This window comes from Populus euphratica, unplaced genomic scaffold (genome assembly GCF_000495115.2).
Source record: "Populus euphratica unplaced genomic scaffold, PopEup_1.0 scaffold440.1, whole genome shotgun sequence".
Lineage (NCBI taxonomy): Eukaryota > Viridiplantae > Streptophyta > Magnoliopsida > Malpighiales > Salicaceae > Populus > Populus euphratica.
This window is the reverse complement of record NW_011500108.1, coordinates 347,343-365,414: the sequence shown is the minus strand read 5'-3', so window position 1 is coordinate 365,414 and position 18,072 is coordinate 347,343. Positions and strand designations below refer to the sequence as shown.

At 33.6% G+C, this 18,072-nt stretch overlaps 2 protein-coding genes and 1 long non-coding RNA gene across 6 annotated transcripts; 2 read left to right on the top strand and 1 right to left on the bottom strand.

The window, feature by feature from the left end:
• Positions 1–1,294: 1,294 nt before the first annotated feature.
• On the top strand, positions 1,295–5,682 carry LOC105109689 (50S ribosomal protein L13, chloroplastic-like). 2 transcript variants are annotated; one of them, XM_011004471.1, is made up of 4 exons: positions 1,295–1,655; positions 1,869–2,054; positions 3,454–3,624; positions 5,248–5,682. In XM_011004471.1, exons 1-4 carry the CDS (start codon positions 1,380–1,382, stop codon positions 5,362–5,364), a joined length of 750 nt encoding a protein of 249 aa, XP_011002773.1. In that variant the 5' UTR covers positions 1,295–1,379; the 3' UTR covers positions 5,365–5,682. The 2 variants fall into 2 exon arrangements, with proteins under 2 accessions (XP_011002773.1, XP_011002774.1); XM_011004472.1 differs by lacking the exon at positions 5,248–5,682 and adding an exon at positions 3,693–3,776 and having other exon boundaries at positions 3,454–3,644.
• Positions 5,683–6,160: 478 nt separating this feature from the next.
• On the top strand, positions 6,161–7,252 carry LOC105109688 (uncharacterized). Its single transcript, XR_839308.1, has 2 exons — positions 6,161–6,913; positions 7,050–7,252. It is a non-coding gene; the product is annotated as an uncharacterized LOC105109688 (long non-coding RNA).
• Positions 7,253–7,686: 434 nt separating this feature from the next.
• Positions 7,687–17,462, bottom strand: LOC105109683 (probable leucine-rich repeat receptor-like serine/threonine-protein kinase At3g14840). 3 transcript variants are annotated; one of them, XM_011004466.1, is made up of 25 exons: positions 17,226–17,462; positions 16,879–17,053; positions 14,139–14,210; positions 13,965–14,033; positions 13,801–13,872; positions 13,634–13,705; positions 13,444–13,515; positions 13,285–13,356; positions 13,117–13,188; positions 12,960–13,037; positions 12,791–12,862; positions 12,550–12,621; positions 12,308–12,373; positions 11,847–11,900; positions 11,692–11,727; positions 11,510–11,553; positions 10,813–11,189; positions 10,505–10,700; positions 9,901–10,053; positions 9,558–9,676; positions 9,229–9,439; positions 8,849–9,086; positions 8,437–8,587; positions 7,919–8,351; positions 7,687–7,833 (listed from the first exon to the last, which is right to left on the bottom strand). In XM_011004466.1, the coding sequence occupies exons 1-24, from the start codon at positions 17,314–17,316 to the stop codon at positions 7,962–7,964; spliced, it is 3,024 nt and encodes a 1,007-aa protein (XP_011002768.1). In that variant the 5' UTR covers positions 17,317–17,462; the 3' UTR covers positions 7,687–7,833; positions 7,919–7,961. The 3 variants fall into 3 exon arrangements, with proteins under 3 accessions (XP_011002768.1, XP_011002769.1, XP_011002767.1); XM_011004467.1 differs by having other exon boundaries at positions 7,687–7,836; positions 7,922–8,351; XM_011004465.1 differs by having other exon boundaries at positions 7,687–8,351.
• Between the last annotated feature and the right edge of the window lie 610 nt (positions 17,463–18,072).

Sequence of the window (18,072 nt, the reverse complement as noted above, 5' to 3'; positions counted from 1 at the left end):
TGAAACTTTAAATATTAAAAAAAAAACTGTTCAAAACATTTTAGGGTATTGGCCGTATGTAACACACAAGAAAACATTTTTTATATTTTTTTTTTGTGAAAAACACAAGCATCCAATCGCAATTAAAGAAAAAAAGTAACACACATATCACTTTTACTATGCTCCACTCACACATTATTTTTACATGATACAAAATAACATAAATTCAAAACAAATCTAACACCATAATATATAATTTAGAAATTGCAAAATAAACCCCTAAATATTCAAGAATTGTAGAGGAAGACTTCTAGCAATGCAGTAATAGTGGTGGCACGTGGTTCTCATGCACCACTGTCATTGGTGATGCGTGGGTTCACGTGCCACTATAAGAAACTACGCGGGACGGGGAAAATTAAGTTGAGATTAATATGGCCAGTAATGAAAGGAAAAAGATCTATATAAGAAAAATAAGGACCCAACATAAGACATGACAAGAATAAATTGCTACTAGCTAGTTGGGCAAGGAAAAAAAAAAGAAAATAAACATGAAGAAAATCAACATCTATAATAACAACAATATACATCAATTAGAAAGGAACCAAACAAAACAAAAATCCCAATAAATAGAACTGATACATTAAAAGAAAGATTTAGATAATATTAGTTATAATGAAAATTATTAAGAGCTTATCAATTATCATGAAAAAGAGATAGGTAAGTTTTCATAAGTTCCTGCACCAATCTTTTACAAGAAAACATAATATATATGACCTTGTCATTGATGAATTAAAGTTGAAAATAATTTGAAATCTGAATAAAAGCTGAGACCAATAAAGGGTGTGTTTAGAAATATGAAAATAGTTGCGATTTAAAGTATTTTTTATTTAAAATATATTAAAATAATATTTTTTTTTAAAATAATTTTTGAAATTATCACATTAAAATAATCTAAAAATATAAAAAAATTAATTTTAAATATATATCTTTAATTTTTAAGAAACAAGGTTTGAACCATATTCCAAACACACCCGAAAAAATAGAAAAGCAAATCAAATAAACACAAGAAAATATAGACAACAATGAGACATGTGGAGGAATTACGAGGGGCAACAAACAAAGACAATTAAGAGAGTAGAGTATGTGTATAGAAAATAGCGATTTAGTTTATTTTTGTAATTTATAATTTATAATCATCGTGTGATTTATAAAGGGGTCAGTAAAATGCGGGGTTGGATAATCTCTCTCAAACTCAAATCCGTCTTCCATGGGCTCATCCAAGCCCAAACCACACAACTCCAATGAAAAAACGAACCCCATCTTATCCAGTCGCGTGACCAGAGGAGGACAGCAGCATAGACTCGGCAGGGAGAGGAAGTGAGTGAGACAGAGATACGAGAATGGCAATGCTTTGTGCCTCATCTTCTTTTACTTCAACAAAACCCTCTTGTTCTTACTCAGCAAGGAACGGCACTAGTATTTGTACTACCCCTTTTGTTGCTGGGTTCTCATTTTCACAATCAAAATTAAAACCATGTGTCAAAACATCTTTATTTCCTTTGAATAAAGGCAGCCGTAGTTTTGAGGTTCGGTGCGAGAAGAAAGAGAAAAACGTAGTCACTCGCGTTCCTCTTGACCAACGCTGGTTGTTTGAAGAATCTGAACTTAATGGCCCTGTAATTTCCTCTCTTTCTTTCTCAAGTTTCTTTAATTTAATTGTTAGAATTCCCGATGTATAATTATCTTTTTTCTTCTGGTTATCTGGGATTTTTTTCCTTTCTGATATTTGCCAGGCTTTGAGTCCCTTTTTAAGATTCTTAAGGCGGTGCGTGATGTTCACTTATGCTTTATTTCAATTTTTTGTTTTGTTGTGGTTTTATTTTGAATAGGATATTTGGAATACGACATGGTATCCTAAAGCTGCAGATCATATTAACACGGAGAAAACTTGGTATGTTGTTGATGCAACTGACAAGATTCTTGGAAGACTGGCATCTACAATTGCCATTTACATTCGTGGAAAGAATTTGGCGACTTACACTCCTAGTGTGGACATGGGGGCTTTTGTGATCGTGGTATGTGGATAGAATAAGGACGCATGTTCCATGCCTTTCTTTAACCATTTGCAATGAATGTTGAATGCGTAACGTTTCACTTTATTTCATTTTATTTTCATCAGCTAAATATTTCTGAAATTGGGGGCTTTTGTTGTTTTCAAGTAGATAAAACTGTTATATATTTCTTATTGTGTCACATTACATTGCATTTGATTAGTTTCTACTAGATGTTATCCTTAATGCTCCTGGTATGGTTTTAAACCTAAAATAGCTTTGTGTCTAATACACTTTTTGCATCAGTCAAAGTGAATCTGACAAATATGGATCATGATATATTATTTGTTTCACCTGCTTTTACTTGTTTCTATCTTAATTCTGTAACTTGCAAGCTCATTGCCGCATAATTGGAGTTGAATGGCTCATCAAATCTTATCAAATGCATTAAGGCTTGATTACAGTGTATTTGGAGTTGAATGGTTCACAAAATCTTATCAAATGCATTAGAAGAATGTTCTGATGAACATAGATAGAGAGTTATAAAATTGCTTAAAGAATTAGCATTCCCAATTAACAAAAGCAATTAGCAAGTGTACTGATCTTTATGTATAGGTTTTGAGGTTGTTTTCCTCTAGGAAACCAATTATCTCCCAGTCAATTTAGTACCATAAGCATCAATTGGTGGAAGCGGGTTGATACTGAAGGCTTCATGCAGTGCACTTGGGTTGCTGAGTGTTTATCCTCCTTAAGAAAAATCTTGTTACATTATGGATTATTTACTAATTTTATCATTATGGTGGCATAATATAATGTATCTCTTAACACTCTTATTGATAAGATCATCGATCACTCAAAGTGCTTAGTACGAATTACTGATGTGGTTTGGATGAGGAAGAGAGTAGGTGTTAGTTGTTCTATGACCATGTTTTGTACCAGAATCTTAATACATATAGAGGCTTGTCTGACTTCATCAGGTATTTTCAGACATGAGAGAACTTCTTGAAAATTTGAAATTGAAATTCTGCCAACAGTTTATCCACATGTTTGTTGATTTGATCTAGAAAAAGTATGATGAAGAATTAGAATTCATAATGTCTTATTGCAGGATTTCGCTGAATGATATCTGTTTTGATTTCCAAAACATTAATCTCTATATCTTTTCCTTAGTTTGTGTACCAATCATTTTTTCTCAAAATATTGTCATCTAGAGATTCACCTGATATAATTTGCTCACAACTCCACTCAGATTTAATGGATTATTGGTATTGTAATTGTTTCCATGCAATTATACCTGCTTGTTGAGGTTCTGATGCGAGGATTAGTGGGACATTTCTACTTCATCCCTGAATGTCAATTTCTGTACAGTGCTTCTTATAGTATCAATTACATTTAACTTTAGTGCTTTATCTGATCTCAAAAGGTAAATGCTGAGAAAGTTGCTGTATCTGGTAAGAAGAGGACCCAAAAGTTATACAGAAGGCATTCAGGAAGACCAGGTGGAATGAAAGTGGAGACATTTGATCAGCTACAACAGAGGATTCCAGAAAGAATTATTGAACATGCTGTTCGTGGTATGCTTCCTAAAGGAAGGGTGAGTGCTTATGTTCCGACTCAGAATGAGTATAAGTAATTTATTTATTTACAAGCTTTCTCATTCCTTAAGGATGTCTTATCCAGCTATCCTCTTAGCTGTACCGAATTCTTTTCCCATTCTCAATAAAATTGCTTATAAAATGAAGTACACATATTGGACCTTTATATATTTTAGGATTTTTGTTTTGCCTGTATTTTTACAACAAAGTTTTTCCATGAAGTCTGACTATATTTTTTTATTTTTGTTACTTTATTTAAACAATTCTTGGTTTTCCTTGGTGCTTTGCTCTGCAGTATTAAATATTCATATTTTAACATAGGAGCTGTGGTTTTTTCTTTTCGGGTGCTTTGATCTTCACTCTTCAGTTGTATTGCCTTTTTTGCTCTGTCTTACTCTAAAAGCATCTAGTGTAAATAGGTTTGCAACAAGTTTATTTGAAATGCTTTGAATTTAAATCATTGGCCTGTCATTGGACAAGTTGGAATGATAGAAGCCTAATTCATTATTGATATCCTATTCAATTATGGTTTTGCATGTAATTGGGCTGCTTAGATAGCACTTTTAGGGAATAGTGTGTATGTAATTGGGCTGCTAAGATCAGAGCATGCTAAACTAGCTGACGCTAAAAGATTGAGGGGATACAGTCCTCGTGATGCCAGGGCTGGCATGCTCTGACACGTTGCCTTTTTGATGGGCTGCATAACCTAACATGTGAATGCATGTGCATGCACATGATCAGAAAGATCTTTGGGGATATGCCTAAAATGTGAAAATGGTGAAAGGATAGTGAGTAGCCATGGTGGCTGAGCATAAGTTGGCGATGCCCTCTTAATGATTTTGGATTGTCAAGCATAAGTGATTTTGAGCTTTTAGAAAATGTACGCAGCTGAAAAGAAAAAGTAATAAGGATGGCTTAGTGAGAATTGAAGCGTGCTTACTGCATGCTCATTGTTGACTTGGATGAAAAGTTTAAATTTCTCATGTCACTATATAACAGATTTTGGATGAATCAATTTGTTACGCTTCTTAAAACAATCTGGCTTTTCCTAAAACAATCTGGCTTTTTCCCAAGTTCATTGGCAGGCCTGAAAAAGCTCTTGCTTCGCCCCTGGCTAGCCTTTTTGCCTATGCTGCCATTGTTTGTTTACTTTTGTTTTGTTTGTAACTGATGTAAGTTTATATGCCATTAGATGATACTTAAGTCAGATGAGAGCTTTTATATGTTTGGGTAGTTAGTAGGATAGGGGAGTCTGGCATCAAGTAGTTCTGTGAGTGATGGCCTGATGGATTGCAGGACAGTTGATTTGGCATTAGTCTTTGTAAAATATGAGAGGATAATTACAGAGTCCAATTAGAAATCAAAAGAGAAACCCTGACAAATATTTTTTTCTCATAAACAATTAAATGCATGTGAAATTTACATGTGCTGGTATGCTTGTGAACACTGTGTTAACTTTATGATTTTTAGTTAAATAGATCTATTTCATTTCTTTTCTGAATGATTTTCCCCTTTAACATCTATTTGATGTCTAGTCTGAAATGCTTCTACTTCATGCTGACTGCATTATTGGGTATCTGCTTGTTTCCCAATTATGTGGTTTCAACGTCTGTTTCCTGCAGCTTGGCAGAGCATTATTCAACCACCTTAAGGTTTACACGGGCCCAACTCATCCACACGAGGCTCAGAAGCCGATTGACTTGCCGATAAGGGACAAGAGAATACAAATTGAGAGATAGATTTGCTTCGTAACCCTGGCTTTAGATATGGCTATCAATCTATCTTTGCCACAATGTTTCCCATGTTTGTGGCATCAGATTTTAGCTTCGTGCATAGCCTTCCTATGAAGAAAAGCTTTCTGTTCACGTTTCTCTTGGATAATAGAGGTAATTGGAATTGGTCTTGCCTGTCTTTTGCCAAGGTTCATCGGGCAATCAAGGAAGTTCATTTTGTAGGTTTCCGTTGTTTCAAATGTACTTTACCTGAATCTACAATGTTTTTTGTGTCACGATTTATTATTTGCTTAAATGAAAGGAGTAGACTGCTTCTTTATTATAGCTGGAGACTAGCTTAAATGTAATTTTCCAAGCCTTTACATGCTATGTCTTCTCTTTGAAAACATCATAAATGTCAACAATATGCTCATCATTTTTGGTAGCGAAACCAATCTTAATGTTATGTTAAAGACCGCACGTGACAACTCGTGTAGCAACTTTCTCAAGCTCTAACTCTACTAGAGACTTAGCACTATACATACTAAACAATCCCTCTCATTTTTTTTATGTTTTTTGTTATCCTTGATTTATCTGACAATTTTATCACGTACCTTAAATTATACAAGATTTTTTACAGCAATATCACCACATCTTCTAGAAAAGATGAACAAAAACATCAATTTTCAAGCCGGATGAAACAAAAGCTTTGTTAGAATATAAAAAACATGAGAATTTTAAACCCTGTTTAAAAGGTAGAGGTTAGATTATGAAGGGTTCTTTATTCAAAACAAATATAAAAAACCATCAGATAGTTCAAATGTTGATGGCACGAGTAGAAATTAGACTAAGCATACTTATCTTCCATCATCTTGTAATAGTAATGATAATCATTTAATTGTTTTTTTCTTCTTTTTCTGGACTAGTTCAGGTGGTGGAAAGGTAGGCAAATAAAGGAGGGAAAAAAAAAGAACCTAGAGGGAGAAGGTAAGGCAGGTTTAAAGAGAAAACAACACCCAAATGTAATAAAAAACTAGTTCAAGGTAGTAGATTAAACACTGATAAAAACAAAAATCTATGAAAATGATGAGCCTTCAATCGAAGAAATAACTAGAACAAACAGGCAGTCAATTCTAGGCAAGGAAGGCAACATCATGGAGAGAGGAAATTCGTAAGGAAAAAAACAAAACAGCACACAATCATACAGTAGATTGAGTGATTCATAGGGAGTGCGATGAAACTTTATGAAAAAAGCAATTCCAATTCTAAGAGTAATTTATCAAAGAAAGGCTTGAGGTTTGTAAACCATTAGCAACGAAAACCTACAAGGATCAATTATTGTGTACAAGAGAAAACTGAAATCAAATTTCCCCTTTAACCGAAGCTTAAGAAACGAAAAACAAGTAAAAATGAACAAGAAAATAAAAGAAGGATCAAATAAATTGAGAAAAACTTAAACAATTGTGCTTTAAAAGAAAATGTAGCCACCAATAAAGCTGGAGAGAGCCAAGAAAAAAGCCTATAAATAAATAGTTTTAAAAGAGAAGCATAATTAAGGCAAGGCAGGACTAGCGTAGTGCACCTTGAAACGAAAAGGAACTCAAAGCATAACTGAATTAAGCACAGAAATGGAAAATATTCAATGAAAAAGGAAACAAAGAAAAGGGAAAATAAGGAAAAAGTAGGATAAAAACATCATATTAAATTCGGAGGGCAGTTGCAAGAGGTCACAAACTATGTACAGGACAACATAAGAAGGGAAAATATTACATCATATCGAAAGCCATCACATCAGAGCTAGATGGTTTGGCAAGGGGATTAACAATCTAGGGAAGAAAGAGAGGCAGCACATGAGAGAATAGGGGAAAACATAGGGGAAGAATGCTTGAAATCCTTAACATGTAGCAAGATAGGGAGAGAATATATATATAAAAAAAGAAAGATAGGGCAAAAATCTAGAAAAATCGGTGTTATGAACTACATCATCGAGAAGAAGAACTATGTATTAGAAACAGGTCAGAAACCAACAACCAACTCGAGAAACAAAGATAGGATCCTAGACAACTTACATAATAGGTCAGATATAGCTCTAAAGATAAGAAAATAACATGAAAAATTAGAAAAAAAAAAGAAATAAATGCATTATTAGGACATCAACTTTGTACCTTTTCTCAATCAAGTACATATATTTTAATTTTTTGATATCAATTTCTTTCTTTTTTTAAATATTTAATATAATTTAAAATATTTTAATCCATTAAATATAAAATTATTTAAAAATGAGATATTGACATAAGTACTAGATTAACATAATAAAAAATGTTGGTGCACTAACTTTTTTTTTTAAAATAAATCAAATGTACGTACTCGATCATGCAAAACCTAAGTTGGTGTACCAAAAATGGATCAAGGTTAAAGGACACGTCATCAAATTATTGAGTAACTTACAGAAAGTGGAAGGAAAAATTTGAATGGAAGTTTTGAAAAAGTTATAATATGCCCTCAAATAAGTTAACAAGTATGAACAGAAATGATGATAACAAGGCAAAGAAATATGCTTAAAAACAAAAGTAATAAGATGATGATGGATGGACAGTTGATGAGGTAAATTGGAGCAAACGTCTCTAATCTCTCCCCTTCCAATAGTCAGAATCCAAAGAGACTGGATAAAGATCACCAGCAGATGTAGAAGCAGCAGTCCACGGTCCATCCATTGACAGGGTACGAGTCTCACTTATTTCCTGTTCGTTGATAACTTGAAAATGCCTCCTCATTTGTTCAATCTTCTTCCCATCCGTTGACAAGCTTCTTTCTGGAATGTCAATATCTTGAAAAACTGCGCTTCCATCGAGCATGCTTACTACTGAAGACATCGCAGGCCTAACTTCTGCAGAGACATTACTGCAGAGGAGAGCCACATTAATCATTGTCATCACCTCTTCTTTGTTGTAGTCTTGGCCTAGTTTTGGATCAACAAGCTCCAGCAAAGTCCCTTTCTCCTTCAAAACCAATGCCTAGAAAACAAGATGGATATATATACTTAAGTACAATGATAATAATACAAATAAATCAATCAAGACGCCGAGAAACTGTTTCTACCCAATCAAGAAGATAAACAGTGTCCTCCTTTGTTCGATGACTAGTATTGCTCTTCCCACTGACAATTTCCAAGGCAACGATTCCAAAACTATAGACATCTGCTTTGTCAGTCAAATGACCCCGCATTGCATATTCAGGAGCCATATACCCGCTGCAAAAATAACCAATATCAAACAGCTTAGACTGAGTTCTATTCAAAAGACTTAAATCTTATGGTGGATGGCTCTTTTTCAGTTTATATATATATATATATATATATTATTGGACGGGGGATAAGTTCTGGTTGCTGACCAAATCTTTTTGAAGCTGTAGGATGGACTCTTTTTTTTTTTTTTTTCCTTTCATTGTATTCAACTTAAAATATAAGAACTAAAAAGTATTAACAAGATACAACAGTAGAGAGCAGGCTCACAGGGTTCCGGCAACTCGGGTGCTTATGTGGGTGTTTTCCTCTTCGTCAAGTTTGGCTAGCCCAAAATCAGATATCTTTGGGTCTAGATTCTTGTCAAGCAACACATTGGTGGCCTTGATGTCTCTATGCACGATCTTCAATCTTGATTCTTCATGAAGATAAGCTAAACCTTTTGCTATACCAACACAAATCTTGTGCCTTGTTGCCCAATCCAAATTCACCTGGTATTCTTCAGGACCTTTGAGACAAGATCAACAGTGATGCTAAGTATAAGGTGAGTATTTTGTCCCTTCCCATACAAGCATGCATACCTTTACATGTATGGAAACATCTAAGAGCCAAGAGCTTGAAATCAATTAAATTATGTTCTTTGAATTTACCAAACAAAGCACGAGCAAGGCTGTTATTTTCCATGTACTCATACACCAACAATAATTGATTGCCTTCAATGCAACATCCGTGAAGCTTTACAAGATGAGGGTGTTGCAGAGCAGAAATCATGCCAATCTCATTCACAAACTCACGGTTTCCTTGTTTTGATTTGGAGGAAAGCTGCTTTACAGCAATTGCGGTTCCATCTGATAGAACACCCTGCATCAAGGAAATAATGTAAAAACTTTCGCAAGACAAGTATTGCATCAAGCTAAGAATCTTAAAAATGTTACAAAGGCCATGAATTAAGAAACCAAGTAAAGTTCATGTTGAATACCTTGTAAACAGGACCAAAACCACCTTCTCCAATTTTATTAGCCGGATCGAAGTTGTTTGTAGCAGCTTTAATTTGCCTCAATGTAAATGAACCTGTTTTTAATTCTAGGCCCTTCAAATCTGTTGGAGAGGCGAATTTGTTTCAGAAAAAACCCCGTTTCTTGGAATTAATTTCACTTCTCTTTCTCTCTCTCTTTTGACTTCTCATTGTCAATCAGTTTCGCCATAGCAGCCTTCTTTTTTCCAGTTTCAGCTTAACAGATTTGATTTATATATATATATGGTGTTGATATGGACAAATCGTATGCAGAAATAGGAAAATAAAGATAAATCTTAGAAAATACCATTACGCATGCTGATCTTCTGTCCTAAACAACCTTTCCACCAGAGAATTCCTAGAATCAGGAAGATGACAACCACTACTGCAGCCACAATGCCAACCACAGTGCCAGCAGATGTACCATTACTACTGCTATTTTCTGAAGGAGGTACAAAATCTGCAGGAAGCAAAGAGTTTATAACAGAAAGACGAATAACATCACTTTGTAAATCAAATTGGCTGGACAATACATTATTCGTATGGAAGTGCAGAAACTGTACCTTCAGACTAGCTTCAAATAGCAGTATAAGGAAACATTATCAGTTTTTATTGCTTTCATCTTTTTCAGAGATAAAGCAATTTATTTTTGTATTAAATCTTGTAATAAATCAGTAAGAAAAGGTATAGTACGTACGAAAGCTTTCCATTTGGTCTCATGAAAATTGCTAAATGCACCTCCCAAATTCCAATAATAAATAAAAATGGAAAATTTGTATGATGACCCCCAGATTTATTGGTCATTTGGATGGAGAGGGTACACAAATTGGACAAGACCAAGCTGCATTGATGGTTTTGTACAGTACGAACAGAATCCTGATGATTAAGTTCATAAAATTTCCTCAACTTACCAGGTGTCACAGAAATAGCCGATATGAGAGGTCCATAAACTCCTCTAACAGGCAGCGCAGTTGTCCCTTTTCCAGCCCAATAAAAGCGTATCTCCAATGCATTTCCAGTTACGTTGGCAGTAAAATTTTTGATAATTGCCTTACCAACACCGCCTGCTTCTTCCTGGATACTGAAATCCTTTTGTACAAGCTTTCCTTACATTTTTGTTGTCAGATTGCCATTAATAAAACTGAAAGAAAAATGAAATTTTGTATGTTCATTCAAACCCTTAATACTGAATGACAGAATAAAACTCTGATCGAGTCACCTGAATATAGATATCAAAAAATCGCCTGCCAAGGCTGCTGTGTGTCTTGTCATCAGTAAACATTATCTCTGCGAAGTGAAGGGTAACTGTGTAGCTCCCACTTCCCATACAGAAACCATAATAAGTCAGAGAGGTTGGAGAAAGGCGTGCATCCATGTAAAGTGCTGAAGTATTTGCGGAGAGTTTGGTTGCATTCGTCCATGTGTAGGAATCTGAGGAACGGGCATCGTCCATGAAGTGACCAGTTGTACTAACTGCCCAGTTAGTTCTGCTCTGGTAGAATCTTGATGGTCCGGCTGGATCTGTATCATCTTCGTATATGTTCCCTTCAATAGTTGCTCCTTTTCCTCCACAATTTATGTGGAGGGAATAGAATTCTGTTGCCAAAGCAACAACATATCAATCACCATGGAATAGGAACATGCGCAAATCAAACTACAATGGCAAAGAACAACTTATGTATGTTGAAAATATTCTTGTTAACTTGTAGAAGCTTAATTTTGTTAAGCTACTATGTGAATACTTCATTTACAATTGATCGTATTCTTATGCAATTCTATTCCTTCATAATGAAAAGAAACATGACATCATGGTACACTTGATCTTTAACTTCCAGAACAAGACTGCTGATTTATAGATATTTGGCACGCAAAAGGAGCAAATAATTTTCTATAACACAATCATAAGCTTGACTTACGTTTTGGACAATGAAAGCTTCTTAAGCATGGAACAGTACTTCCGCTGAGATACAAAAAGAAAACAAAAAACAACGGCAACATATCTGATTAAAATTTAGAATAGGAAAGGCCTAGACCAAATTATCAAACATCTCTCTGGAAATAGATAAGATTGAGTTTTCAGGAGTCTATAAACACTTACGAGACGTTGCCCATTGAAGCACTGCCAAATAAGTTACTGTAGGAAATCAGAGAAGTGGGAAAAATTAGCTCTTGCGCAAATTGCAATTGAATGTAGGGGGATGAGGGAATGATGGATAGAAAAGAAGTGGAGAGCATAAAACTTCACTTTCTTACACATTGCGCTGTAGACATGAGCTTTCATTTCTGAAATTGTTGTAGGAAAGATCACTGCCAGAAGAAAGGTAGATGTTCAGTTCAAAATGTAAATCAATCATACAATTTGTTGATCGCATATTTGGTTAGGGGTGCCTAATTAGTCTTAGTGGTTATGAATCCTTCTGCTGTTCTCATTATCTCTTAATGCATTGAAATTTTAGTTTTAGGCATCAAATCTAGAAAAAGTTGCTAGATGACTTGGTTTTCCAATTGCAATAGATCATCAGTGAGCTGCAATCGAAACCCCAAACCAAGTTTATTATCTTCTGAACACAATCTAGGGATGGTATGGAATTGTGTTCCTCAAATGGCTGCTGTATCAAGAGAACAATAGGTAAATTCTGTAGCATATTTGTAAAACTAAATAAATAACTTTTAGACGTATCAGAAATAAATCTAGACATGAAAAGAAATCTTACACAGATTCTCCATCGTTAATTATCCAGTCCGGTACGGTTCCGTTTAGCTGATTCCCCGTTAAATATCTAGAAAGAAGGAGCGCATCAATGAAAGTGGATTTCAAGCAAAGGTGACAAAACCGTATAGAACAATTGTTCCCGTAGCTTATAGAACAGTTGCAAGACTTGGTTTGAAATATGAGAACTGCTCGGGATCTTCAAGCTGAATGCAAGAAGGAACAAATATAAAGCCATTTGCTTACATGTAATCAACTTTTCTTAGACCACTATAGCTGCTTGGAATTTCTCCGATAAGTTTGTTAAAGCTGAGGTCTCTGCAAAGAAACCATAAGGAGAACTCAGCATATTATTACAGAAGGAAGAAAAATGGTCAAATAACTAAGAGAACATCAGTGTATCACCGCCAAGCATGCAAATACAAGACAGGGTAAATGCTAACAAAGTCCAAAACGGTATATAAAGAAGCTGACAGAAGGAACTGACAAGGTTGTCAATTTGGGCAATTCTCCAACAAAGTCAGGTAGTGGTCCAATAATATTGCAACTCCTCAGTATCCTGCAACATAAACATTAATTTTAAGAATCATATAAAGAAGAAACAACAACGCAAAGCAATAATCACATGATGATTGATAAGAAAGCATCTAGCTCACAGTGTCTTTAGTTTTTTCATATTAGTTAATGGTGGAAATGGGGCTTCAGTTCCATTTCCCTGCAGATCACTGATTCTCCTGCATATATGCACGGTTAAGGATAAGAGCTTTTATTATTGTTCTTATGAAAGTTATCAAACAACAGAGCTTTACTCACAGATCAGCCATCATTTCCAGAAGAGCAATGCCTGATGGAATCGGCCCGCTTAGACCACTGCCTTGTATCACTCTATCATGCAGTCAAATATTGGTTCAAATAAATAATCTCATAGGCCACACAAACTGTAAAATAATTCATACAATTACGAACCATAGAAAATCTTACAGTTTTTCCAGGTTGGTCCATTTCTGAATAAGATTCGGTATCTGACCTGTGAAGTTGTTATCACCAATTCGGCTGCAAAAAATAATAAAATCATGCCGTTTGATTCAAAACTGAACATTTAGTTTGTGTCATAATTATAATAATACTTCAAAAACTTACAAATCCTTCATTGTGGTAAGCTTTTCAAATGTTTCTGGCAACTGTCCGGTAAAGTTGTTAGAGGATAGATGCCTATAACATCGAGCAAAAACAATTATAGCTAAATAAAGTTCCATAGGCTTTTCAAGCAAAGCTCTAAAAAGTAACTTAAAAATTGCATAGCACACAAACTTGTAGCAAAAGGTCTTACATTTTTTCTATTCGAGTCAAATTTCCAAGCTGTGGTGGCAGAACTCCTGAAAGCTGATTAAACTCGACAGTGCTGCATGATCGATTCACTCAAAACATCACACCCACAAAAAACTATTACTTAGTAAATAGATTGAAGGAGAAAAGGATCGATCTTGTTTATCTTACAAGTTTGCAAGAGTGCTGATGTTTCCAATTTCTTTTGGGATTGGACCGGTTAATCGATTTCCTATAATAGAACTGCATATGATATGTATAAACTCATTTTTTCAGTTAATAACTAAACGTTATTAAAGAACTCATGCATTTATATGAGAGAAAAAGTATCGTACATGGTAGCCAGTGGCGTGGCTCCCCACTCTGCAGGGATGGTACCGTTGAGGTAGTTACGTGACAAGTCACTGTAAAGGTTACAGCCATGAGTTTAATGATATTATATTTCATATCATATGATTAACAATGATTTTGGGCTAAATTTGGTAAAGAACTTAAGAGGCAATGCTTACATTTCTTGGAGGTAAGGGAACCTGCCCAGATCCCGTGGAAGACTGCCTTCAAGATTCTGGGTCTTCAGAACTCTGTGCTTCAACAATATTTAAAGATCTTAACCTTAATTTAAACAAACTAAAAGACTTCTACAAGTAATTTATAGCACTCCCCTGTAGATCACCAAAAGGTTCACCCAGGTCTTTACATTGTCATTTATTTTATTTTATTTGAGAATTGAAACTGTAACAATGATTTTCAAACTCGTTGCAATTTTTTGGAACTCCATTCATAATATTTCCCATCCAATGTGCTCCTATGCCTTCTAATTTACACCAAAAATATTGCAGAAGGTGACTAACATATTAACACATACATATAAATTTCTCAATAATTTATATACATTTACACACCCCCAAATCGACTCACTAGGCCAGTAGTTGTTTATCATTCATTGTTTGATTTTATGTACTGAATCACTTATGAAACTCTATCGGGAAATCAATCTAAAATAATTAAAATACATTGATGATAAAACAATCTAACATTAAAAAATGAACAAACAACTGTGAGGGTGATGTCGTGAAATGATGGAAAACATGGAGATGAGGTGGTTTTAATGGCGGGGAAAAAAATGATAGTAGATAAAAAAATAAAATGGTGGTGGTTGAAATTGTTAGATTATATTATAAATGAATTATTATTTATAAAATATTATATGATTTTTTATGGGTTGAAAATATTTTTTAGTAAATAAATCAAATTTAAAAGTTGATTGTAAGATTTTTTTATTAATGATTTTTTTTTTTGTAAAATAATTTATGGAATGTTAACACAGAAAAATATTCTCTAAAAATAAATATAGAAGAATTTTTTTTAAAATATTTTTTTCATAAAATATTTTATGCACACCTAAAAGAGAGTGATTTTTTTCTATGAAAAACCAAAATAATTAATTGTATACACACACTAAGGTGAAAGAAGCTGGAACGTTCATACTATATATTGTGAGGAAGATGTAGCAAAATAAATTCTTATTTTGAACCCTAAAACGCCATCATAATTTTTTCCCCTTTAATAACTTAAAACGACATCACAAAGTTGAAAAGCACAAGAGCCTTGCTACTTTTTAATAAATAGAACATTTTTTTTATAAAAATTTTTAATTAATATTTATTTTATTTTCTTATATTATTTTAAAGTGTTATGTTCAAAATAAATTTTAAAAAAATAAAAAATAATTTTAATATATTTTAAAATAAAAAATAATTTTAAAAATAATTATTATTACAATACCAAATCCACACATCAAATCCATTACAGCTGACAATTTGAAAAGGTGCTGAGTTCTTCATAATAATAATAAAATAAAATAAAAATGCAGTGTTTAGTCTAACTTTATCAATACCATGTGTGGTCGAAACGTAAGCACAAGACCATGTCAACATTCTTTTTATTTTTAAATTATTTTAATACATTAATAATAAAATAAATTAAAAAATTAAAAAAATATAATTTTAATACATTTTAAAATAAAAACTACTTAAAAAAAATTCTATTTCCCCTGAAGTCCACAGAGTTATTCTTCTTAATATCTAAATCATAATAATCCTCTAAGCTAAGGTTTAGATTTGCCTATAACATAAAATAAATACAAAAAAAAAAAACAAACTTAGTCTGATAATTATTTACTATTCAGGGAAAAAAAACTCTAATGACAATAATTTCTATGTAATGGGAAAAAATTAACCCAATTATGCAGCTTCAAATTCCTTTAAATCATATAACAAATAATATTGCCATCATACGTGGAGGTTGTCATTTACACGTCAGAGTCAACTCCAGCGCATGGGTACCGTACGACCGCATTCTAATCCGTATCTATAATTGTGACAGAAAATAAAAAACAAGAAACTAAAATTAATTACTACGCAACTTGGCCACTGGGCCGACATCGACAGCCCTCTTCTTTGTCTTGTGTCTCATTTGTCTTAATTAACAATCTGATTTTGCACAGCCTTCGTTCCTCATGCCCACGTACAGCATGTTACATGTTTGACTTGTGAGGCAGTGGTTGGTGGGTTACTTGTTATTTTTTAAAATATTTTTTAATTAAAAATATTTAAAAATAATATTTTTATATTTTTTAAAAATTATTTCCAACATTAATATATTAAAACAAGTTTGAATACAGAAAAATATAAAATCATAAAACCTAGTTTCAACAGCAGAAACAAAGGGCCACTGAACAAGCGGCTACTAAGTACACTTCTCCACGTTGGTTGATTTATAAAGTTGATTTAGCATTTAGTTTTCTTATTCTAAAAAGAAATTTAAATTGGAAGGAATTTTTGTGCCATAACCAATATTCAATCTTGACATTCATCATCTTGATTCTTGGGATCTCAATATCTTATTCTTATTCTTGTTAGCCTTGTGTGTGTGTGTGTGTGGGTATAACAAGTTCAATATTTTCATATTACCGATCCTACATAACTTGCAGATGCACAATTTTCATGAGTAATTTATCTTTTTAAGGTAGATTTTGGAATCAAATATGCAGAGTCTCGAAGAATTCTCTAAAGTTTCTATCAATATATAGTAAATATAAAGTTATTGGTATATCGTAGTGATGCTCTATTACCATGTAGTTAAGAGGATGAAGATAAATATCTACAGGGGTGGAATTTGGCTTGGGATGATTAATCAAGGGCCATCTGCAGCTTCTAACAAAAGAGTACTTTGAGAGAGATTTCTTACATGCTAATGACATGGCAGATGGTGCCATTTGAGAAGGTGCAGTTGCAGGATACGGCGTTTTCATTCCCTTTCACCGGATTTGGATCAACCCAACCCCATTGACCACCACAAGGATCAGCACTGAAATTCCAATTTGTCTTGCCTATTGTCTTTGCTATGTCACGCAGAGCTTCAACTGTAACAATTTAAATATATATAGTACAAGGTTCATTATTTTCCAGAATAATGATATATAATTAAATTATTGAAGAGCTTCATCTCCATATCTATGATTGTTGGGAAACAACCGAGATGATATAAAACAAGAAAACTCCAAAATCACTGATCCAATCTTGCCTGGAACATACCTTCATCGTCGGGTAAACGAGTAGCCCCAGAAGCAAATGCTGCGAGACTAAAGGCAACGAGTGAAGCAAAAAGAAGCCTCGAGAAGGACATGATAATTGTTAAGGAGCTGGACGTATTAACGTCTTCGCATTCGAGAGAGAGTATACAGTGGACAGAATTGTGATACAGTATATCGGGAGTTGGAATCTTGTGTGAAAGAAAGGAAGGAGTACGGAAACAAAGAAAGACAGAGGCTTGCTTTAAGCGAGAAGTGACAGAAACCAAGTCAACTATCTATGGTTCATGCTATTTATTTTTTTATTTTATAAAGTAAATTTGAGCTCTAATAATTTAAATTTATATCATTATTATATATAATAGGAGAATTACTTTCATTGTGTAACACAAACTTGACGAGTTGCCATATAAGTTAAAAAGAAAAAATATGCACAAAATAATTGAATTATAAATATATTAACAAATTGACATAATTGAAGTATTAAATTTCTGGATAATGAGAATGACCAGCGTATATATACTTCACTACTATCATCTAAAACTTTGGATTGAATTGGCGGTTTAGTAACATGTTTTTATCCTTTGTATATTACACTTCCTCTTGTCGGTGGCTCTGAAGAAATTCAAAGTGCCCTTGTTAAGAAAACTTTTTATTACAAAATTACAATTTGAGGTGGTTTTGAGACTTCGAACATTGCATAAAAACTATGATTCAGCCCATTGAATTGAATTTTTTGAATATGTTTAATGGAATTTGATTAAAGATAATACCTTTAATTTGACTTAGTGTGTGAACATTATTCCTCTTTTTTTTTTTCTTATTTGGGCTATTAATTGTTTGCAATATGG

Coding starts and splice junctions, on each gene's coding strand:
- LOC105109689 (XM_011004471.1), top strand. CDS start 1,380: ATGGCAATGCTTTGTGCCTCATCTTCTTTTACTTCAACAAAACCCTCT. Junction 1,656..1,868: donor AATCTGAACTTAATGGCCCT/GTAATTTCCTCT, acceptor TATTTTGAATAG/GATATTTGGAATACGACATG. Junction 3,625..5,247: donor GTATGCTTCCTAAAGGAAGG/GTGAGTGCTTAT, acceptor TGTTTCCTGCAG/CTTGGCAGAGCATTATTCAA.
- LOC105109683 (XM_011004465.1), bottom strand. CDS start 17,316: ATGTCCTTCTCGAGGCTTCTTTTTGCTTCACTCGTTGCCTTTAGTCTC. Junction 12,622..12,790: donor TTGCCCAAATTGACAACCTT/GTCAGTTCCTTC, acceptor GTTTCTTTGCAG/AGACCTCAGCTTTAACAAAC. Junction 10,701..10,812: donor TTTTTGATATCTATATTCAG/GTGACTCGATCA, acceptor ACAAAAATGTAA/GGAAAGCTTGTACAAAAGGA.